Here is a 25,030-nt window from a genome sequence, read left to right as displayed (position 1 = left end):
ACCGAGTATTACATTATAAATTGATGTCAGACATTCATAACTGCTACATTCTAAGTGCAGAGCAGACTCGAGGACATCAATGTAATTATAAAATATAAATAGAAACGTTATAGAGTTCAACGGTTTTCCAAATTAATGACACGTATACGAAAACGAATACTCAATAGTTGAGCTCATTAAAAGTATCATTTTGTAAAAGCACTTTGTACATCTTGACGATGGACTCTGTTGCATGGATGGTAACACAACTTATCTGCTCATCACTTACCGTCTAGCTAACATCAGAGTCAATTTTAAATTCAAAATAGAAGTGGACATTTAATTTCTCGAAAAGGATCACTTCTCTTCGAAATCATTTAAAAAATAATTTTTTAAAGCAAACTTCAGGAAGTCGAAAAATCATTTAAGATATAATCAAAGTCATAATTTTACTTCCGCACATACACTTTGATCGCCGACCTTGACGATGCATACATAAGCAACTATAATCCATCAGCAAAAACGCATAATTTCGAAAATATGAACTCTTGTTCAAAACCAAGCAGCCACTGACCTCAGTGCAGCGCCCAGTCACTTTTTCGCAGCAGTAACAGCAGCATACGCCCCCTCCCCCCTGCCCCACGATCGCTCACCTACATATAAAGCCAGTCGCGCATACCTGTGAGAACGAAACCTCGCTCCTGAGCGAGAGTAAGAGGTGCAGGCCGTCTGCCACTTGTTCTACCCGTCGTCTCACGGCGATTCTGCTAATCGATCGGCCGATCGAACCGAACAAAGCTTGACTGGAGAGGGACGTGCGGATGGCATTAACGTCGACACTTGCCCTCGCTGACGAAAGAAAAGCGGGGAAAAAGTTGAGTTATGGGAACAATGGCTCGTGTGCTATTGCTGATGCTTGTACTCTTAATCTATAAATTCCGATACAATTAATCCTGCAGCATAAAAAATGTTGGAGCGCGATTGGCTGGACGTGGAGAACAGTTGCAGAGTAGAGTCGTTATGGGGGGATAAAAAATTGCCGCGCGCGCTGTAAGTTCGTTTTTTGTAATCGATCCTGGTAATTTATCGTGTACAGGGTTGGCGCTCGACGTTATCTCTGGAAATCCAGCCTTATAACGTCGCTTTATTTTCTTTGAATTGTAACAGAGGATACAGCTACGGCGAGCTGCGGTTGAGACTCTTGACGACAATCGAGATACGGAGATTAGGATTATAATATAATTGAGCGTCCTACGCGATGTCGATTTATGACACACGCGATAAGCGAATTGACAGATTGCACGATGTCACCTTGCATTAACGACTGTCAAGTTTAGATCGCTTAGTGCACCAATAGTGCGTGGTCACAACTTGTCGCATTAACGTCGTGTATAGCGCGATTGACACCGATAGCATCATTCATCATTCGCAGCTGCCCCCAAAACGTCTCTTTATTACTATACTACCAGGCGTACTCTCTCATATCGTTTAACTCATCGCAAAAAAGGAAGAATTCATTCTCGAGGCATCTCAGAAGAAAGTAAAAAAACTCATGGAAAAAACTAGAAAATCCAGCCGCTCACTCAAGAGACGCTACATCTAGCAGCAGCGGCAGCAGCAACTTTTACGCAATCGGGGATCACGACACTGATAACTTAAATGCCTGGCTCGATCGCTCTTTCTCTGTGCCAGTCTATACTCCCGCCTGTAACCTCGCGCTGTGGGAATCGAATCGTGAACTCTCTCGAGCGGCGCCGAGGCCTTGGCCCCCGTCTTTCTCTGCCGGCGTCGTGTGTGTCGTATTATGTGCGCCTACGGGGGACACCGATGACGCGAGGACGCCGCTCGCATCGGATTAGATACCTATATAGAGCTGCGCGATTTAGAAGAGAGCGAGGAGAGCTACACGTGAAAGGTCGAACAACGGTCGTTGAGCTATGTGAGTGTGGCTGTATACCTATATGCTAATATACTTTGATTTCATTTGAATAGCTAGAGAGCCGATTGGATGACACCGGGATTTATGTTTGCGCTTTTGGATCGTTTTTGTTCAAAGGAGATGTATGGTTTTTGCAGAGTTTGTTTAAGACTGTGAGAAATCACCGAAGATGAACGGTGTACCTTGGGAAATTTCATCTTCTTTTGATGGGGAAACAAGATTCACAGTCCAACAAACAGTATTGTTCACGGATAAAAACACTTTGGAGATTTGAAAATTCATGAAAAGGACCGAGACTCGCGATTCGCTGCGTGTTTTGTGGAGCACTTCAGTGGAACTAATTAGTGGACGATATTCAGTTGCAGATTTTTCATCAAATCTGATCGATTCAATAACCATTGTCTGCCTCGATGGTACGCTAGACAATAGTTGGTTCTACAAAACAATCCTCGATGAAATTCTTAGCATGCATTCGGGAGGATGCAACTCGAACGTCTAACTTGAAAATTCAAAATATTTATGATTTTGAATTCGAACGCGCGATGTGGTTTTAAAATAATGCAGAAAGTCACATTACCGGCCTGTATTCCGGAGAAAATGCCGAGCATCGGTCGATAACTTTCCACGCCATATCCTCCATCGAGCGTCAGTCGCAGCTGGTGGTAACATCTGGGATTCCCTACCTTTTCCTCGCTTTTGATAAACTCCCTTGCTGCTTCCTAGAGGCCGTTGCTTGACAATTTCTCATGGCTCTTAAAGTTTCTTATGTCAGTTGAACGTTCGATGGCAGTCCAAGCGGTTAATAAGACTCCAGTACAAATCTACTTTGTTCTGATGTATCGCGGTAATTTTAATTTTAAAATGTCGATAATCTCGCGAGAATGTCGAAATACACCCCTGTTTATCATTATATTTTTTTCAATATTTTCATTTTCAAAGGATCGATGCATTAAAAAAATTTGAACGCAAATACGGCGAATATCCGTTAAAGTATAGAAATAAAATGATTACCATACCATTTTTTAGGCAGACATTCATTTTTTACTGCAAGCAGAAAATTGTCTAGCGTATGCTTGTCACGTTTACCTTTCCAAATAACCACTCCATCATATCCATTAAATAATTTTCGTGTTTAAATACCACACCTCAATATGTGCTTTTATACTTTCGGTTGCGAGATTTCAATCGTTAGGTCACAAAACGATGAAAATGAAGCATAATTTATACCCATAATGACTCTAGACAAATTGCACCTTGAAACGAAATTTTTCAACTATGAAAAGGTAGTAAAATTTTAATATCAGTTGCAAGTGATATTCACAAATGCGCAAGAGGACACGGTTTCTTCAATGCAGACGTATACTCGTTTACAGTCGATTCGCTAAAAAAGGATTTAATTCAAAACATTGTCATTGAATATGTACATACAACAGTAGACTGATGCAGTTATAGCAGGAATAACTTAACAACGCAGTTTTAGTATACTGAGAGAAAAGAATCCTTGTCGCAAAGGATTCGCGACTTAATCACAGCTTATTTTTCGTGTATTTGTTGCAAACGAAAATTTCTTCATAGTAAGAGAAGAATTCTTAACTATTAAGAATTTAGGAATTTTTGAGCGATTGTGGCGCACTGTCGGTAAAAACTTATCGACCGAGTACAGCAACAGCGCGACTCGTCGGCACGCGACTACGCGAGGCGTCGAAACGTGTCGGCTGCAATCGGAGACCCGTACATGCGTTTATACTATTTCACGCGTGATATGCTTTTTTTACGTATCTGGAAGAAAGCATATTGATGCACAACATTTAAAATATCTTAGGGCTTGTTCGATGAAGTCAAAGATTTTGTATGCATAAATACTTTTGTGATAGTTTCATGCACAGAGAAAAGCGGGGTTATGTGTAAGGTTATATTCGTATGATACCTATCGTGCTATCATTCGAATATATTTTGCAAAAACAAAGAATCTTTCAACATCGAATAGTCTCAGAGCGATACTAAATGATAATAAGAAGTGAAAACAAGTAATTATAAAGTGCTAGTGATTTTATGCCGATGGAAAGAAAGTTATAAAAATTAAAAAATCTGAAAACCTAACTATTAAGACGCTTGGATTTCTCCATATTTTAATCCAATTTTCTTAACAGTTAAGAATTCTCCTTTGTGTCAAAGATTCTTTTCTCTCAGTGATATCGATAACGCGACACCTCTACATCTAGACTCAACGCGAAAACTGTAATGAGGGAACTGAAAAGTGCTGCTGGGCCACCTGTCGCTAGCCAGAGACAATAGAGAGCCAGGAGATACAGTTCAAAACTGTATTTTTTTACGGCTGATATGATACGGCTCTCTCCCTCTTTCTCTTGATGTAAAAAGCAGATTTGAGTAACTACAGATTGTCGAGACATCGCCCGAGGCCAAACAGCATCAGCTCCGTTCACCAGAAGTAGAAAACGGACGGACCCGGTCAGTAAAAGCACCGCGAGCTTACATAAAAATCGACGACTCGAACTCCATTTTTTCACGTTGACAATCGTCAAACAGTGAAATAATAATCTCTGAAACCCGCACTTCTGGCTGCACAGCATCAATTATAACACCGTCAGGAATTAATCAGCTGTAATCCCCTTTCAATTCGCTTTTAGCGCGGCGCGGCAGAGTAAATTATAACCCCACTTTGAGCGCGTTTATACTCCATCCTGGGAAATCTTTCATCTCGCGCACACGTAATGAAACTTCAACCCCCTCGCGGAAAGCCAAATAGAAATTGAATGAAAACGAAAGAAAAAGCCACGGCGATATCAAACGCACGTCCGTGTTGCGCGTCCGCGGCGCCCTTAAACTTTTCCCTTTCTCGCTGCTCGCAATTGAAAGTTGAAACCACGCCAAACGCTTTGTCCATATATCTTCTCTCGCGCCGCGCACTGTGTTCCGCACACACGTAGAGTCAAGCTGGAGAAGGAACGTATTAATGCGCTTCACGTAACGGGCGCGTCCTTAAATCTCGTACGCGCGTGTGTTCGCCTCTTATTAAAGGTGGCGAAGCTGCTGACGGTGTTTTTTTCTCTCCTCGAGATCGCGAACGTCCTCTCTGCACCTGCTTGATTATATTGATAAAAAGAAAAATTCTGTTTACAATCGAGCTTTTATGATTCCTCGATGGGTAGATGGGTGTATAATGTATAATAACCTTCGTTCCGGGAATAAACGTTGCGCAACGACGATTGTTATTTATGCTTTTGCGCAGACGCCACGAAAAATGTTTATTAGAAACATTTTTTCTTCATCTCCGCGTCGAACGATGAGCAGCGACCATTTGCATGCGGCTCTATGGTAATTGTCGAGCCGATAATTTTGATTGAGTGCCAGTTATCTTTTTATCGATTGTCCGGTGATTCAGCGATTTTTCGCGCATGCTTATTAATAGTTGCAGCTCGGCTTCGATAAACTTTTGATGCAACTTAGTTTTCATTTGTTTTTCCTTCCTCGCGCGACTGAGATGGGTCGAGGAAAGAGCTTCGAAGGCGCTTCCTTAGCTGTCCGCAGTCAGCTATTAAATTTATAGCGTTCAGCGATGCAGCCGAGCGAGCTGTGTCATGTTGCGGAGTTTTTATCTTCTCGTGTAGCGCATCAATAAAATCGTCATAACGAGAAATCAACTGAACGCGGAGTAATAAGTAGAATCTTCTCGTTTAATAATACGATCCCGCGGTCCAAAGACACCAAGGATAATAAGATTTCCATATATAAGTGCCATCTCTGTAGGTCATTTCCTAGCTTCGGAAAAATCCCGACGACGCCTAAAAATACAGCCTGATGTAACCGAAATTCACTTAGCATAATCGAATAAAAATGCTTAATCCAACTGCCAGGCGAGTAGTGGCTTCGGCGCGAAGGAGACTACATTAAATTTAGATATTACGTAAATTACGCTGGAAGCGAGGTGCATCCTTGTAATAGAACTGGAATCAGCTGCGCGCGCGTATACAGTGACTTAATCATCCTCGTCGTCCTTAATCTCTCGCAAGGAGCATCAATCAGTCGCTGTGCTTCGTTCGATTATCTTTCTATACTCCTCTTGCTTCCACCCTCTGTTTACTTCATAAACAATGCGGGCAATTCTCGAAGTTAGTTTCCGCGACGACGACAATGTGTATACACACTCGCGCGCGGACGCGTCTAATTCCTCATCCTTTGTCCATAGATCAATCCAAACAGCTTCGGGCGTCGCGAAGTATTACGACGCAGACGAAGTTGGCGCGAGTTTGTTTGCGATAAAAAGGAAAGAATGGCCGGGTAGCAGGCGCAGATGCTAAATCATCATTATACAACTTATAACTGCGCAAACTTCTGATGCGGACAAATAGCCCAATTCAATTAAACCGAGTGTAATCTTGTGTATATCTTGTGCGGGCAAGTGATTTTTATGCTGCAGCTGCTTTCTTCGCCGACGGGATTAATTGGGATTGCTGCTTCTGCCACTGAGATTCATTAGCATCTTGAAGCGCATGCTATGCAAATATTTGATTCCGAACTCGGTGTGTTGCAAATTTAAATGGGCTAATACCCTCCGCGACGCGTAGGATTAGAATTTGAAAAGGCATATTTTTAACAGATCGATTTGTCAAACTTGCGCAACGGACGCGCAGCTTTTTCCGCGCGAGAGTGTATCGATGGGGACGCGAATAAAACCAGCGTTGACATTTGTGACAAAATATAAAACATTACAAAAGCGCCAACTCGAGCGAGTTTGATCAATTGACATTCGAATGCCGGGATCCTTTCGTCGAGTGGTCAAACTCGACACTCGCGTGCACGCACTTCTGGCCGGGAATCCGTGCTTTGATACGAGAGACAATCGTCCAAGTGTATGGCATCAGGCTAACCGTGCGAATGAAAATTTACGTGCTCTGCGTATCACTCGAACCTGCCAAGAGTCGGCTGATGTAAACACTCGTTATTCGTATAACCTACCAAAAAAATAAAACGCGTATTGACGTTTCCATTCCACGTCCTCGAACGATTCCAGCAATGGAGCTCGCCACGGGATATAAGTAACTCGATTTCTTCCTTGTAATCGAATAAAGGGACTGGCGTCCCTGTGCAGAAAGAGAGAACTCCCTTTTCTTTTTCATTTGTCGCTCTCTCGCGCGCGCGTGAGAGAGAGAGAGAGAGAGAGAGAGAGAGAGCGTCACAATTTCGCGTGGACTCGCTGCACCGGGCGGTAAGAGCTTAGCCGCAGGACGATCACAGCCGAAAGAAGTGGACGTGGAGTAGGTATGAGTGTCCGAGCGAAACTTAAAATTGGATTTCGATCGCGGAAAAATAGCCGAATCCACATAGACGGGATTGGTGTAAGTGCGTCCCGGCGAGAGGATATCACCCGCGCGGACCTTTGCCAATCTCTCTCAGAGATCGCCGATGGACATCAACATTTTATATTTTTCGCGTGATAAGCCGATCGATTGTACGGATTTCACGGAAACTATACTCGGGCGTCTGTGCGTCAATGTTTTCAACCCGCGTATGCATAATGAGCGCAGTGAAGAAATTTGGTTTACTCGCTCGCCATCGACGTTATGCAACGAGCGCTGAAGACTCACCTGTATTTCGAGCGTCAAAACAACTTCAAGAGTTTATGAAAAGGTCATGCTCGCGCCTCAATTACGCACTCAATTTTCGAATGTGGATCTATCGATCAAACCATCCTATAGAAAAGGTGTTTTTATGCGTGCGCTCTGAAAGAAGCGATTTTTTGTCGGCAAAGGGCAAGACTCGAATGAAATCCCTGCGTAATTATCTATACGCGATCGTAATGGACACAATGCTTCGAAATTAATAATATTGCGTCACGAGTCTCCATGGACAGGCGTAATTACGTCCATCGGGTACTACGCAATAAAACGTTTCCTGATTCAAAGCGAAGGTCAGAGGCGATTCTCAAATTTTTTCAAACTCGTCGAGCACGTGCGCGGGGTACGTATATACCTTCCAGAAACTCCTGCCATATGCTCAGCCCTCGAGATCCCTCGAAATCTCCTGCACCTGCGATGCATAAAGCTGTTGAGCAACGCGCAACCCCGAATGAAAGTCTCTCGCATCCGGATCTGACTCGCCTTCACGCATGTCGATCGCAGACGCGGAGACAGGTAGAGGCGCATGCCTCGCCTCCTCATGCAAAAATCGGCATGATTTCGCATAGCTACGTGTGCACCTCTCGCTCTCTCTCTCTCTCTCTCTCACTCTCTCGGTGTCTCGCGAGCAAAAGGAAGATGCACCATCAGCGAGAGAGAAAAACTACGAGAGGAGACGCGCCGAGAGAGCGAGAGAATAGACGGGCGAGGGCAGGGATGACCCCTTTCACTGCCTCGCTTAGCGTTAGCCTACGCCGCTGGCTGATGCTGCTGCTGCCGCCGAGTCGCAGCCTGTATATAAGGAGCCTCGCCTCGAGAGCTTGAGTCGACAGAGAGAGATACGCGCTGGCCGCATCTTCTTCGCGCATCCGCAGCTTATTTTCGAGTCGAGAGGATCTTTGTTTTCGAGTTTCCGGCTGGTGTCGTGTTCACTGGACGACATGTTGAACTTTAAGGTTAGTCGACTGTTTTACTCACTCTCGGGGTTGTTCGTGAATTCTCTCATTTTTTTTTAAAGGCTTCGTTGAAAATATTTTTTTTTCTAAACTATAACGACCAGAAAAGTCAAGTACTCGTTACGTATAGCTTCCTCGCGATTTTCCAAAAAATCACGCCGCTCCTCGAACCTCATTAAAACCTTAATAAATTAGGCGTCACGTACAGAATCCCCTTACACACAGCTCCCGACCAAGCTCGCCGACCCTCCTCGCGCACTCCTGCGGAATATATACCGCGAGAGGGAAGAAAACTCCTGAGTGCCATAAGCCCATGCGGCCCACTCGAGAACGGGATACGCTCATTTCTTTTCTCTCTCGTTCTCTCTTTTTCTCTCTTCTTTTTAAACCTCAACGTGCACTCTTCCTTTCTCTGCGCTCTCTGCGGTCGCTATTTATTATGCGAAGTGCCCGCGAGAGACGCGACGCGACGCTCGGCTACTATCTCTCGCGCTTCTTCTTCTACTTCTTCTTCTTGCGCGGGTCAATGGCGAGGAGAGAGATGCTCAGTGTGCTCCGCACCTGCGAGGACTGGAAATTTCGAAGCTCCTATAACTACTTCAGAATTTTCTTATATTTTTTTCTCTCTCGTGGTATATACATTGTTCGGGGAAAGTGGAGCGGTGCTCGGGTATTATTTTTCGAGAATGTAATGAGATTTTTTCGTGCCGCTTGCGCTTTTGATAGTTTCCAAGAGATAACGATAACACCGCGAACCGCATACTCGAGACGAGAATTAAAAAGAACACACACCCCCCAACTTCTCGCGGTATGTAAATTAAAAGCGCCGTAATAATAATTATTCCGTTGAAACGTTGTTTCGAGTTTTTCAATTCGAAAGCGTCGCGTGCGCCGAACGTTGCGTTATAACAACAAGGCGCTAAAATTTTTACTCGCCCGTAAAAAGTGCGTTGACAGCAGCGTTTTTGAAATTTTTTCACTCTCGGCATCCTCGAGCGAAAAGAAAAAACACTGCGACAATCCGCTTGTTTCCCTTCGTATATAAGCCGCCTCGTGAACTATTCCACCCCTTATACTCGTTATTCCTCGACGCCTAATCTCTCGTGCTTATCAACTCACCCACACCCCTACTCGCGGCTCTCAGGCTCCACGGATACCCAATAGGATTTCCCCGGGGGAAATAAATATTTCCCCGCCGCGGCGAAATATTTTTGCATAGCTTTGCATAGCATAGCCGCTCGTCTCTAGCGCCAATCGTCGAAACTTCCTTCCCCTTTTTCCCGCCATAACCGCACGCGGCATAATGATTGCAAATGCCGGAAGGAGGAAGGGAGGATCGCGACCCATGCTAATGCGCGTATTCCGGGAATAAATTCACCAGAGGCTGAGAGAGAGAGAGAGAGAGAGAGAGAGAGAGGCGTCGTGTACAGCGCTGCTATGAGTACGTGTGTGTCGCGACGGACCGGATTCGGCCTTTTTTTCACTTGCTTATGTATGATTCGCGCCGGCAGAGAGTGAGCAACGGATTTTCGTCCTCGGCTTTGCTCGGATTTTTCGGATCTGTAGCTTTTTTTGTGAAAATACACTGATCTTTGAAATCAGTTACGATGGTAGTTGTATGAACAATTCAGAATCAGCCTATTAGTGATAACCTATATCAATCACGAAACGCTTGATTCCTCGGACCATATGTATATATGTAGCATATAATAAGTAACCGGCACGCGAACATCGAACTCCGCGCGCGCGCGCACATACAGTGAAAGTAATGGCATAGCGGCACACTCGAAACCGCTAATTACATAGTCCCGCGCGAATTTATATTCATTCGGCGATCGATTTTCCGCGGAAAGAGAGAAGGGAGGGAGACGTCTCGGTAATTGCCGTTTAATCGCGCCGGTTGAATAATTTATCGACTTTGTTTCAGGATAACAATGATGGATTAGCTTTTTCCTTATCTCCCAAACGATTCCGTGAAACACGTCTGGTTTTACGTGCGCGACTTTGATTTTCGCGCGTTTGAGCACTTTTCTATACCCGTACCTACATACGGATTGATAATGACAAGTTTTAAGAGCGGGGCCTCTTCTTCTTCTTCTGCCCTCGATGTCGAGAGTTGGATTGCGCGAGGCTCCGCGTGATTTACGAGGTTCAGTTGTGTTTTAAGAGGCCGCCGTAGCTCGGATAATTCGGCGTGTCTCGCAATTAGACAAATTTAATGCCGCTCAGTGCAGCGCATGGAGTTAATTCCTCTTCGAGCGTGTTCTATCCGACACGTTCAACTTTTACAGCGAAAGCTTTCATAAGTGTGTCAATTAACGCACTTGCTCGTTCGAAAAGAAATCGCCCATTGTACGGGCCTTACAGTGACAAATCAGTGGAAAATATGATTGATCGCGCGCATTGATAGATCTGAATCCGCGCAATGCGTTGCCCAATACATCTATACCAAATCAAAAGTTAATCGCGTCCAGCACACGCAACGTCTCCTTTTTATCAGAAAGTCCAAGTGCTGCGGCTCTTCGTTTCGTTACGCACAGTCGCCGCGACTCTTTAACCCACATACGCGCAAACTAAAAGCCAGAATTAAGTCGCGTGCGCTTGGAAGCGAATTAACAATTTGTCAAAATTGTCCGGCGTCTAATTAAACCGTGTGTACAATCTCGGTGGCACAAGATTTTAATCCTAGCTTCGCCGGGCGAATTAGAGTTAATGAGAAACCGAGGTGCCATACACCAGCGCTTCGTGTGCATAAGTAATTAGGCTCTCGAATTAAAGTCGATTGAGAGGTACATACGTTACCAAAGATCCGCGTGAGTTATGCAAATTTCCCCGCGGATATTTCGCTCCTTCTCGCGAGAGAGAGATATGCTGCGCGGCGTTATTGAGGCGTGTATCGAAGCTGTACACATGGGCGAGGCTGCGAGTGTATAGCGAGATGTGACTCAATAGCAATTATTATTAACCTCGTGCCGCTGAAAAGTAAGAGAGAGAGAGAGAGAGAGAGAGAGAGAGAGAGAGAGAGAGAGAGAGAGAACGAGAGAGAGAGAGAGAGCGAGAGAGAGAGAGAGAGAGAGAGAGAGAGAGAGAAAGAGCTTCCTCGTATATGGATACGCGCATGCAAATTAGCCTAATGTACTTGATGCTTGTTTTTTTTTTCTCTCAACTCGGCGATAATGACTATACAGACTCTGTGAAAATAGAATTTTTTTCGTTCGATAAATACCGTAGTACAGGTCATTCGAGATCTCAGAAAAAAATTGTCCGTTGAGCGATCGAAGCAGTATAGACGCGTGCTTAATTATCGTACTTTTTGCGAAAACTTTATTGTCCCGTCAACGATCAACGAGACCCGTAATTACGTGTTGAAATATTCATCGCGCTGATGGAGGGGAGAAACAATAAACATTTAATTAAACGAGCGAAATAAAAATTGACAGTCTGTTATAGCTTCTTAATGTTATTATAAATATTTATGAAGATTCGAGAGTAAAAGTTCTGTCGCAACGCTCGCGCTCTTTCAATACACGCGAATTTCCTATATATCAGCTGCTGCTAATTTTACACACGCGCGTCTTTGCATTCGCCTTTTCACGAGTAATTACCGGCTCTCATCTTTTGAAACGTCGCGTAATACTCGCCGGTAATAGCGCGGCTTTTAGTTACACACAATGTTTATCCAACGCGCTCGGCTGCGGCGCGTCTTCGTTTAATTTACGCCACGATGCTTGTTTTATATACGTGCAATTAAATTATCATACGATCCCAAGAATCGTAATAAACACTTCGCGATTCTCGGCACATTATGCAGGGTTAAACTTTTATTCCCGAGCGCAATTGCCGCGTGCGTTAAGCCCTCCTCTCTGCAGAAGTGTCGCGTAAATCCGCGGCTTTTAATTATCCTCGATGAGGGACGGGGGCAGCCCTCCTCGCGATTCGATTAAACATTCTCCTCTCGGGCCATGGTCTACAGCGTTTCGCACTAAATCGTGCCCAAGTGGATTAACTCTCTCGCGTGTACGTGTGTGCTTTTGTTGATTGTCCGGACGGCCCTGGGAAACTTTTTATACGCGATTACGCGGAATTTCCGAACTTTTATTGCCGGCGCGCACACGGCCACGCGAGTTTTAAAAAGGGGGAGAGGATTGGAGGCGCTAAGTGTGCGCGCGCGCGCGACGCGCCGTCGGGAGAGAGTTTAAAAAGTTTTGATTGAGCGACGCTGCAGCGGGGATCGTGTGTGCGCGCGCTTTTTTCTCGTCGGCGGTAGGGGAGAAGAAATTAGAGGAGCTTTGCGCTTTTTTCGGAGCTTGTTAGCAACCGGTGCAACGGAATTATTTTTTCTCTTTTCGCGGGGTTGCGAAGCTCGAGCGAATACGCGCGTCAGGCGTAATCAGCGGCCGAAATGACGATCAGAGCAGTAGTCCCGGAATTTAGCGAGTCAAGCTAATCACGAACCGCAGCGGGCGATCCTCGCATTCGTAATCGCGCGTTACACGTATAACGCGCGCACGTCGCTCGGGATACGGCTGATCGATGCGGCGCGCGACGGCCCGTCAAAAAGTTAACGCGAGCGCGTCCGGAATCGAGTGTCAGTCGATGCAGCGACTCGTCACGCGCGATATTTGCTCCGAACGCCGCGGATGACTGGTTGGCTTCGAATTTTTCGGGTGTATAACTCTTTTTTTGAAAAATACCCGAAGACTGGCAAGCTAGACAAGCCGGCGAAAAAAATGTCGGAACAGCTGACTGCGAGTATCTAAATAACCGGCGCGATGAGAGAGAGAGAGAGAGAGAGAGAGAGAGAGAGAGAGAGAGAGTGTACGCTATGCGGTATAACAAGCTTCGTGGGTGTGTCCCGCGGCTGTAGAGCAAACGCCTTATGAAAGAGCGATAAGACTCATCGTGTTTGAATAGCATGTAGTAGCTGATAGTTCGACCCCCCCCCCCCCCGTCAATGTTATACGTAGAGCCGGTGCACAGTAACGAGAGGATAATACGTTCGCGTGGGTGGGGCACGCGCGGTAAAAGTGTGCCACGCGTGCGTGTAACTCGTGTACATCTGCAAAACCGATTGTTTTGCCATCACCGACGAAACGTCGAAGAAAAGGACACAGCTAGTACAGTCGGTAAATACACCATCGCTCGGCCACTTCTTAAAACTCTCCAAAATTCCTCGGAGTAAATGGAAGCTATCGCTTCTCGAAACAGGAAATTAAGCCCTCGCCATCGGCTCGACTACTTCTTTTCCTTCTTCCAAAGCGATCCACACGGCGAGGGAAAAAAGGCGGCACGTGTAATTTGCGAGAAATCGATCACAGCTCTCGTGTGTAATTTTCTCGTTTCGAGGCGGGACGTGGCCTCCTCCCACCGCGATTCTTATACACAGCCCGGCAATCGTCGTTGCCCAATCGAACTTTGTCTTTGTCTCTGCACTTTTTCCCTTCCGTTCGCCGGCGTTCTTTATTCATTCTCATTTATTTCCCTTTTGTCTATTTCTCTCCCCCTGTACCCCTGCTCCGACTCATCGCCCTCAGTTTTTCAGCGACGCGCTTTTTCTAAGCTTTATTCCTTTAATTCCATTAGATTTTTCTCTCTCTCCCATTCGCGAACGCTTTTAATTGGTTATTTTTTTCTCTCTTTTCCTCCGCTCCATTCTCTTCAATCGCGAGTGGCATCAGCTGCAGCGGCGTAGCAGCAGAGAGCTGGTTTTTTTCGAAAATAACGAATTATCCCGGCTGAAATTCGTGGCGATGATCGCGCAACCGCGAGTCTACGAGCGACCTCCTCGCGACTCCTGCTCCTTTGATAGAAGATTCCCCTCCTCTCTCTCACTCTCTCTCTCTCTCTCTCTCTCTCTCGGGCGGCGACGTCGTCGTGAACTCGGCGCGGTTCGAAGTTCGCCGGGGCGTGGATTGGAAAGTAAAAGTGTGCAGCTCGTCTCTCTCTCTCTCTCTCTCTCTCTCTCTCCCGATATCGACTCACGCGGGGGCGAGACGAGAGGCGCGGAGGGAAATCGCTCGCTCTTTGCATTGTGAGCCGGCTAGCTCGCTCGAGTGCGAATTAATTAGTTCGTGCGGGAGAGATAGAGAGAGAGAGAGAGAGGCTTTGCAGATTCGATTCGGAGAGTATTCGCAAGAGTTTCTGCCTGATGGGCATTCGTTTGGATTGATGCTGCACGATAATGCTCTGCCTTTGACGGGGAGGAATGAGAGAGAAAAGCCTTTTTTCGGACGAGCGATCGTTTATTTTCGAGAATCTCCTTTGCGTTTGCTCTCAAAATACTGCTTGCGAATGCGCACGGTCTGATGAAACGGAAAACACTGCAGGAGCTTCTTGGAATTCCGCGTCGATGGGATGTACGATGCGTTTACGATGGAATTCGCTACAGACTGATCACTTTGTGTACAAAAGAATACCGTCGATCATTGCAATCGTGAAAATTCACCCTCTCCCATTCGCGAAATATTTTCGAGCGACAGGACGAAAAACTGTACAATGAATAGCGACACCTTTCCACCGCGAAATCAGCCGATGACCCAAGTGACACCATCCAGAGCGCTCGCGCGAGTCTACAATATTTTCGTTGTCGTCTAGAAAATTCCACCTCCTCGGCGTAGCAGCTCTTCTTCTTCTCTTCCTTCGTTGCTGGCACACGCGAAGCTTCGCGCAAAAGAAGGAAGAAAAAAGCGCGCGAACACAATTGCGAGTGTCACGCCGCGAGTACAAAGGGAAAGACGCGTAAACGGCCCGAAGCTATATACGCGACGGGATCGAGCGAGATGACACAATGAAGAGTCGCGCTGACAATGAGGAAAATTCTTTCGGGCGATTGTGTGTATACGCCATACACGAAGAGATAGTAATTGAGGGTGTAAGACGTCGCGTTGTATTTGTCGGGCAATTATCGATTCGAGCAGCTCGAAGCGAACTATCGTGAATAATCATTCGGCGATGTTGGCGAGTGACAGTGAGATTCGCGGTTGTTTGCTCTGTGACGATTTTTGTCTTTGCATCGGAATAATCGTATGGATCACGATGAGTCTCGAAACTCCGTCTGTTAGTTGAACAATGCCAGTGTTCTCTTTAAAAATGCATCGGACGAAACACGCGTTGCATCGATAGAATCGCTTCATATACTTACTGCGATTTCTCTATGCAACACCTCAGTCGACAATCCATCTGTGGCAAGGCATATGTAGAGACACGCTCGCATACCTCCGCGCAGGTGCGGAAAAAAGTCGGCTCTTAAGATGAAGAAGAAGAAGTAACATCGTCGGATTGAATTGAAGAGAACAGGCTAATGAAGAATGTAATAACGCGCTCGTGCAAAAATCCTCCGCCGTATGCACAGGTGCACCCGCTTGCGAAAGCGCGGACCTGCGATGCAACTGAAATGGGAGAGAACGGATTCGCCACGCTCCTTCTAGGCTGCACTGATATGCCTGGATGACGATTTCTTTCGACTTACGATATTTTTTCTCGAATGCTCGAAAAGCTCCGAGACGCTGTATTCTCATAAATAATATACATTCTTTTCGCGTATGTCAAGTTACATAACTACGTAAGCAGGCTTTTTTCTTTTGATCACGATGGTAATGTCTTTGATTTTCGCGTGCATATAATATATATCACTTGCGGTTATACAAAAGACATTCATGTGAATTTACTCGGTTCAAAGCAAACGCAGCAAAGCTGGAAAAAGAGAAATATAGCAAAGACTCGCGGACCGAACAATAAATGCGCTTTATCTATACCGTAACATCTTTCTTCGTGTGTATCCAGTATGCGCCTGCAGTGTGTGCCGCGTGCCCATTTACATTTTGGGATGGATTATTATTTAAACGCGCAGTGACGGGCTTTTGACGGGCATAGTGGAAAACATTTCGCCGGCGTTCGCTTTTGAAGAAAAAATATTCTCTTTTCGCGTATTATATAGTTTTAGCTCTAGGCTTGAAGTCATTAAACGTCTGAATAAAATTCTGTACGCTCGCGAGACGATAAATATATCGCGAAGTCCAAGCTCTCGAAGAAACCATTACAAACAAACATAAGCAATCATCTCCGCTCCTCCCATTACGCAAGGCTAGAGAGAGATGGAGCCTTACTCGAACTGCCGTATGGCAATATAATTCCCATAAACACCTTCCCTCGATTTTCGTACATACCTCGAGCATCGTAATACACAAAAGCCAAGAGAGCTCGCCGCGAGCGGAGCGACGATTTATGCAGATTCCACTAGAGCGAACAATGCCTCGAGCCCGCTTATCTGGCCGCTCGCATCAAGATGGTTATTACGCGGCTCGTCTATCTACCCATCTGAGCTTTCGCGGCCTTGAACAATGCAATGCCAACAGCCTTTCTCCGTGTACTTAGACGAGAGTGAGAGAGAGAGAGAGAGAGAGAGAGAGAGAGAGAGAGAGAGTGCGCTGCACCCTCGCTGGAATTTACAAAGCGCGACGATGAGCGGCAAGTGTCAACGGTAGCATTGACCCGCTAAGACTCGTCATCCGAGCACGCGGATTATTCCTGGGACGTTTCTTTTTATTGTCTTCTCTCTCGCGCCCACACGCGACATCTCGAGACACCGGCAGGTCTCGTTCGCTTTACAACCGCGCGATTTACGGACTGATGAGCTGCGCGGGATGACACTTTGTATCCAGCAGTTTCGCTGATGGATTGCGAATTTTATTCTTTTAGAATAGCTCAACGAAAATTCCACCGCCGAATAGAAAACTAATATCCATCGCGCAACGACGATGAGACCCACTTCCTGCGCGCGCGCGTACTCTCACCTACTTTCAGCTCACTTTTACTCTCTCTCGCTCTCCCCCAGATGCATCTGCATAGATCGCAGCATTTCATAATGTCATTTCTACGTTCCTGACGTAACGAGCAGTAGCGTCGGCGCGCGCCCTTTAACGGGCATTCCGCGCTCGCTCGTGACTTTCGAGATAATTCCGCGCATCACACGATTTGCCCGAGGCGGAGGCGCCCAACCCATAAGCCGATGCCGCCTCTCAATACTGTAGCCGGCGATGCGCATACAACACACCCAGCAGTCGGACGGGATTCATTCATTAGATGCGAGAGAAGGACTGCAGCCGTTGCAGCAGGAGAAAGGGATGCGCGCGAGCATTGTACGACTGCATACTTCTGCTCTCGTTATAAATAACGACGTCGTATAATGAATTTTTCGGTGAATGGATCAAGCCGTGAATGAACTCGCGCGGCGGGGCAGTGTACCTGCATGCGAATTAATTCGTCATTAGCATCAATTTCGTCAGTATCGCGGCTAAACACGCGGCTAATAGCCGTTAATACACGGCATTGTTCATCCTCCAGGCGGCGATATCTCCCACCTCGGGCCGATAAATCAAGTTGCGGCTCGGCTCTCCTACGCCGTTTGCAGAGGTGTCGCCGAGTCATCATGCGCATCTCGCCTACTCCGTTCCTCTAATAAGTACGCTGCTATTCGTTACAACTTTCGCTCGCGAAAATCTCCTCTCACTTTTTCCACAAAGTGTACATACACACAAACCGCCGGCATTGTTGCAGGCCGCGGGGTAATTGGCATCGTGACGTCCCCTCTCGTATTCCACTTCTACGTAGACGCGCCTCCAAGTGTCTCGGATTGTTTCGATCGAAAATTTTCGCGCCTCGTGACTTTTCGACGGCGGGGCGTGGATTCGTGTTTTCGGGCTGTGCTCTGCGATCCTCGCGAGATAATTTAAATGCAAAGACACGCGCTGTACTTCAACAATGCGCCGCATTGTGTTCGGGCGGAGGGAAGAGCAGCATCGGCGCTGTGTGGAAGTTAATTGCTTGTTTCAACTTAGGAGCTATTGCGGAGGGCTTGTAATGCAGATATATGCACTTGCCGACGATGTCTGCAATTAGGGTCGAGTCGATTTTTATGAAAACGGTACTGATGGAATTTTATTCCACAATCGCGTCGACGGGGTTGTAGGCGGTTTTTCTTGGAAATTCCACGCGATATAATTTGCCACGTGTGCGTCGTGAGATGATAACGTTGTTTCGAAGAAACTTCATTATATTCGCGAAGACAGGTATATCAAGTTATGCGCTTGGAAAATGAGTTTGCGGAACGAGAATCTTCAACGTGCCTCGAATGCATACGGTGCGAACTTGCGGGGTATTCGCCGAAGAATGAAAGAAAAAAACATCTGGTCAAACCGAGAAACTCCATAACTAACCACGAGAAATTGTCTAACTCGTTGCAGATACTGCTGGGCTTGGCCCTGTGTGCGACGTTGGCCAGCTCGGCGCCGCAGCGTCTCGGTGGCGGAGGCGGCGGAGCCGATAAGGACGCCGTCATCACCTCCCAGCAGCTCGAAGTCAACTTCGACGGGAACTACGTCAACAAGTGAGTATACCTGCAACCCGTACACCGTGCAACAGCGAGAGAGGCTCGATTGAAATTCCGGAGCCCGTCGGACAGGGGAATTTCCTGCGCCGCTCTTTATTAGTTCGGAGAGGGCGGTTGCGCCGAGAATTCGGCAATTGGCTTCCCGCCGGGGGATTGCTCGAGTCGAGCCGAGTTTCTTGTGCGTGGGACGAGCGACTAGGTGACGGATGGATTATCTTCTTACGCCGAAAGCAGGGGCTGCAGAGTTTACGGGAAGGAATGTCGCGCAGGGAGTCGACTTTAAGTTTTGATACGCTTGCTCTCTCTCTCTCTCTCTCTCTCTCTCTCTCTCTCTCTCTCTCGCTCTCTCTCTCTCTCTCTCTCTCTCTCTCTCTCTCTCTCTCTCTCTGCATCCGGCTGACAAGCGGGATTTTAATGATTCGAGCCGTTTGCTTGATTCGAATAGTTTGTTTCGAGGGGAGTAGCTTTCTTTTCTCCTCTTTGCGCAGTCTGATGAATAAATTCTTTCAACTCGCGACAGCTCGAGTTACGCAATTCCGAGGTGATAGCTCGCGTTTAACGCGTTAAACTTCAGCCGTAAGTCAAGAACTGCGCTTACTGCAGACGCTGCGAGCAGAATCAATATTTCAGATTTTCCGCGATAAATTATCGAACTTATCCCCACAATGGAGCTCGAGCCGATAATCATTGTGATTAGCTAGAAGTCCTTTCAACTACTTGTTACATTCGCCTCGAGTCACTCGCGAGGATGCGCGTCTTTTTTCGCAGATCACCGAGAGTCACGCGTGCGGGGTTGCAATTTTCTCGCGACTTTCACTTTTCGAGAGAAAGAGAGAGATAACGTCTGCCCGCGGAGTATACACGCGGCACGGAGTATTGCGCAACAATGCCCGCGAAAAAACTCAAAGTATTTCATTTAATAAAGTTGCTTCGCGCGCGTGGGCATGCTATTTAAATATTTTCATAATAGCTCGTTCGGAATTTCAAATTCTCGCAAATAATAGGCTATTATCGTCGTCGTCCCGCGTCTATACATACATAAATGCATAGGGATGCATGCGTGGGTGCCGTCCATTATGCAGTGCGCAGTAATAGAACATTCGATATTTGTTGATTCGCGCAATTACGTATTGATCGGCGTTATAGTCCGCGTTAAGACACCACAAGCTGATCTGATCTGAAATGTCGCTTAACGTCCGCAGCTTCGAGACGAGCAACGGCATAAGCCACCAGGAATCGGGAGGCCCGAAGGCGTCGGGTCCCGAGGGACCGGCGGTGGCCTCTCAGGGAGCGACGTCCTACACGGCGCCTAACGGCGAGGTCGTGAGCATCCAGTTCCAAGCGGACGAGAACGGCTACGTGGCGCAGGGATCTCACATCCCCACCGCTCCACCAATACCCCCGGAAATCCTCCGAGCTCTCGAGTGGAACGCAGCCCACCCCGAGGAGGACAACATCGACTCCGGACAGCCCAACAGGCCCGGACCTCGAGGTTCGATCTAACTGCTTCATTATGACGAGCTATGTGTGCGCGTGTGCTTGTGTATACGTACTTGTAATGCTGGAAATTTAGTCGGAGAGGTGTTCGGCATTATTCACGCTGTCTATAACGCGTACTCGAAGGGAGAATTTGGATGGGCTTTCATTTGCAACCGATAATCCAGCCGCACGGCGTGTGTCACGTCGTTGTTGATAAACTATAACCGATCGAGGAAATCGCGAATTCTGAGCATATCAATCTGTAAAGCAAGTGCTCGACCTATTCTCGAGCAATGCAGGTGCAGTATACCATCGAAATTTCCGATAATTCCGGCTGAGTCTAAGGCCGCCGAAGAATGCCTTTGTCTCTGCGCCGTCAGAGCACGGGCAATATTTATCGATTGCGCCTTCGCGCATGGCATTTTCGAAGCGGCTCGCCCGTGATAATTGCATACCCCGCAAAGTATACGAATCCGTCTCCGCTGCATTGTCTTGCACCCGCGCTCGCGACACACAAAAGCAGCCGCGGCTTTACTGTATACTCGTCCGATAATTCCACCTCATAGGGAATATTTCGAGCGATAAAAGATCCCGCTACACTCGCGTCCGTATAATTCAGTATCCATTAACGTACTGCAAACTTTATGACGTACGAGCCGGCGAGGAAGCTCGTCTGTATATATAACCTCCGGAATCCGGCCGTCTAAATCACCCGCGAGAACTCGGCGCGGAATCGGCCAAACACGCGGCGAGAAGCTCGGCTGCTTTTTGTAATTAATGGTCCCGGCCCGCTTTTCCCGATCCCCAATAAAGGCGTTTAACGACTGAAGCCCCGACGCCCGCCGCTGGAATACGGAATCCCGAAGCACCTAAGAGACCTACTACCCTCTGCGTGTGTAGACACGCGCACGGATGTACGCGCGCGACGGTTGATTGTGTCGTTAAATTATTCACGAGGGTTGTTAACGAGCTATTCGAGGTATGTAAGCCTCTCTCGCGCCAGCGCTAATCCCGCTTCTTCTTGGCTGCTTCGCGGCTTTCTTTTTCATTAACTATCCGAGATGAGAGCAGTGCTTATATACAGCTCCTTACTCGTACATCGAGATATTAGCGCGGAGCTTGCAAATGAATTGCTTAACTTTGGATGAGAGAGACGAAGGAGAAATGTTTGGATTATCGCTGCATGCAGCTTTGATTCTTATTTAGATTTGAGGAGTGCGTGATTTATTGCGGCTGCAGCCTTTGCTTTATCGGCAGAGAGCATCGGCGATGCCTTGTTCGAGGATTTATTTCGAGCTTATTGGCGCGCACGTTTTCGAATTTTTCCGCCGGTATTTGGAAGCTTCTATTGTTTCTCTCAAACCTATTATACACCAATTAAAAATTGCGAATCGCTTGGCGCTGCAAATTAAATCGAAATTCTTGCAAATCGATACTCCTTCTGCAGCTTTCATCTACGGGCGATTTGCGAAAAGGCGAGGCTTATCTCGCACGCAATATCTTTTGTAATAACATCTCGGCGGGTTAACGCCAATCGATGGCTACTTGCAGTTATGCGCGTCGTGGTTCTCGTTCTTTCTTCCTTTAACTCTGCGAATATATATAATATATTCGGTGCGGGTAGCCCTCTATTTTAATTGATTGCCGGGTGTCGAAGTTAACGCAGCTACTGCGTAGATCTCGGAGAATTCCCAGGCGTCTAAGAATGTTTTAATCGAACCTTATCTCCTCGAGCATTCTTCACGCATCTCACCAAGTTGTCACTTGATGTGGCGTTCGCACGGCTACCGATGCAAAGTTATAAGCGTTAAATTCATTCGCGATCGCGAATTTTCCCTCCTCCGAACTATCGATAGGAAAGTTCATTAATTTATATTTTATTTCTTCGGCTCTCGTATTTCCGGTGCGCCGCGCGAGTCGAGCACTTATTGACTTTCGGCGGTGCCGAGTCTCTCTCTCTCTCTCTCTCTCTCTCTCTCTCTCTCTCTCTCTCTCTCTCTCTCTCTCTCGCTTCAACCCAGTTACGTCGACGAAAGTTTTCAATTAAAAGATTTAATCGAAACACTCGCGCGCGCTCGCGTCTGGAAATCAATATGAACTCCGAAATCAATTAATGCGGGGAGCACGTCGCTGTATTAATAAAACGCCAATCGGCGACGACGGTTTCTTGAATAATAACAACATCCATCTATATAAAGTCTAGAATTAATAGAACAGCTGTTCTTATACGGACGCGATTTAATAAAGGGGATAACGCGCTATAGCTCTGCGGCGAGAAAAACAGCTCACACACTGATTGCTTCATTTCCACACTACAGCTGCAACGTATACGTACGACTGTTGATGAAAAAACCTGCGCACCCACTAGTATATACAACAACGTAATTAGTTCCCGCAATCTTCAAACAAATCTCGCGGACGAGCAATTATATTAGAAAACGAATGGCTGGATCACTGGAATGATCGATTCGCAAGTCGTATGGGTCTCGCGCCGCTGTAGTTCTCATGCGAGAAGGGTGTGTGTTCGCCGTTTTCGCGATACTCGCAAAAGCCCCGCAATTTTTCCCACATGCATTACAGCGATTATAATACATATATATTTATACATCGAGTCGAGAAGAAGGTTCATCAGCGTAAAATCCCGTCTTCTGTTTGCATGTGCAGGTTAACCGCAGAGAGCTCGTACGCCAGCCCATCGCCGCCAGTATAACCGAGCCAAGGGGATCCGAGTGAAAGAGACACCCGAGAGCAGCTTTGCCACCATCGTCGAAGGATAACGAGAGCGAGAACGCACCGGACACCCGCAGCTATTTCAACGACAATTATCCACGCGCTCCTATATAGATAACCGCCTATATATACACACGAGTAGCGCAGCAGAATACGCCAATAATAACCCGAGCATAGAAAGCAATAAACAAAAAAAAATGAAGCAAAGTATAAAGGTTCACCCCTACTACTACTACTACTACTCCCCCTCACGCAATATATCGTATAACAGTTACACGTACACTGCGCTGCGCAACATGTAACAGTTTATATGCAATGTAACGTCGAGTCGTGTATGTATACGTATATGCATGGCGTAAAAAAAAGACAATGGCATGTAACTATCGCTTGTGACTATATACCCGTACCATGTATTATCTCTATAAAAGAAAAACTATACGCTAAAATGCACTATGATATATGTATGCTGTATACGCGCAGAAGAAGAAGCTGAGGCGTCGAAGACACGCGTGCACTTTCATCTTCCACATCTGCCCTTCTTTCCCCCCGCTGCATCGGCCAGACGAAAGAGGATCATGCAGAATCACGTGGACGTACGTCCGATCGTGGTGTAGAGCGACCGGACAACTGTATAGGCCACGTTTTTCTGCGTACCCTTCGCTATGTCTCTTGAATACTTCTACCACTGTAATAACGCATATCCCGCGAAAACGTATGAATGTATACACATTATATATTGTCTTTGTGATTTTTTTACATATGTAAATAAAGAGTTCCGCCTGATTCGCCGCTTATATTTATTTTCTCTCTTTTCCTGGATCGTCATCCTTATTGCCTTGAAAGTATATATACGTACCTCGTAAATCAGAGTATGCATTGTTTAACGGTGTATTTAAATTTGTAAATCGCCGACGCCGCTGAAATTAATGGTCGGGGTAAAATATTGGGATCCATAAAGATGATGTCTACTTTAAGTTTTTGCGATCCGTTGAGAGATTTGTATGGACTTAACTGTTTTTAAATTAGTCGCCGAGTTTAAAAGCTCGTATACGCGAGGAAGACAATGTGAGATATCAAAATGCATTGCACGTATCATCTCAAAAGTAGATGCTGAAATGCTGATTAAAGAATATTTATTCTTAAATTATTTCGAATCGCTTCTTTTTTGCAATGCTTCACTTTAACGACCTCGAGTGTAGAGCATCAAAAGCAACGAGAAAGTTATATACATGCCTTTCTAATACAAGCATCAAGCGCGCAAAGAGCAAACAAATCCCTGCCTATACCTACATCAAACAATCATTCCAAGCGAGCCTCCAACCTCGGGTTACGTAAAAATAAGTGGCCGTTCGAACGATCGCAGCCCTACAACACACACACACACACACACACACACACACACACACACATACACACATAATACGATCGAAAGACTATAACGTATACATCTCTCCGCATCGTTCTGATATACTCGAGCCGCGGAGAGCAGAGCTCTTCTATGCAGCGCGCAATTACGAAAGCCGATGCCTTGAAGCTCTCGCGACCTCTATCATTATTCCCCGTTGACCTCAGCATTCGATATTTAATTACGGCTGATTGCCGCCCGTTACTCGCGCGGCGCGCGCACCACCACCTCCACTACGCGGCACAGATTTAATAACTTTTCCGTATCGCGCCGTCTTATCGCGGGCCCTCGTTCAGCCGTTGTCGAGTGTGCCTATGCGGAGAATGAGGAGACGAGATGCGCTCGTGATATTTTTACGTAACAGCTGCGCTCTGGGTGAGAGAAAAAATCATTCGAAGCCTATGATCGATGTATATTGATATTCATCGTAAAAAACGCAGATCCGTCTGCAAGCGATTGGATAATCAAATTTGAAAACGCTCAAACTGGTATACACGTATTCTTTTAATCGTGGTACTT

General features: G+C 46.4%; 1 protein-coding gene across 1 annotated transcript; it reads left to right on the top strand.

Annotated features, from left to right (window-relative positions):
• Positions 1 to 8,396: 8,396 nt before the first annotated feature.
• Positions 8,397 to 23,888, top strand: CPR19 (cuticular protein RR-1 family member 19). Its single transcript, NM_001167862.1, has 4 exons — positions 8,397 to 8,510; positions 18,752 to 18,894; positions 20,100 to 20,389; positions 23,041 to 23,888. Exons 1-4 carry the CDS (start codon positions 8,496 to 8,498, stop codon positions 23,043 to 23,045), a joined length of 453 nt encoding a protein of 150 aa, NP_001161334.1. The 5' UTR covers positions 8,397 to 8,495; the 3' UTR covers positions 23,046 to 23,888.
• The last annotated feature ends 1,142 nt before the right edge of the window (positions 23,889 to 25,030 follow it).

This window comes from Nasonia vitripennis, chromosome 1, assembly GCF_009193385.2.
Source record: "Nasonia vitripennis strain AsymCx chromosome 1, Nvit_psr_1.1, whole genome shotgun sequence".
Lineage (NCBI taxonomy): Eukaryota > Metazoa > Arthropoda > Insecta > Hymenoptera > Pteromalidae > Nasonia > Nasonia vitripennis.
This window is presented reverse-complemented; position numbering and strand designations above follow the sequence as displayed.

What these genes read in the sequence shown, in the direction of transcription:
- CPR19 (NM_001167862.1), top strand. An exon ending in GACGGGAACTACGTCAACAA is followed by an intron (nt 18,895 to 20,099) that starts GTGAGTATACCT and finishes TAACGTCCGCAG; the next exon opens with CTTCGAGACGAGCAACGGCA.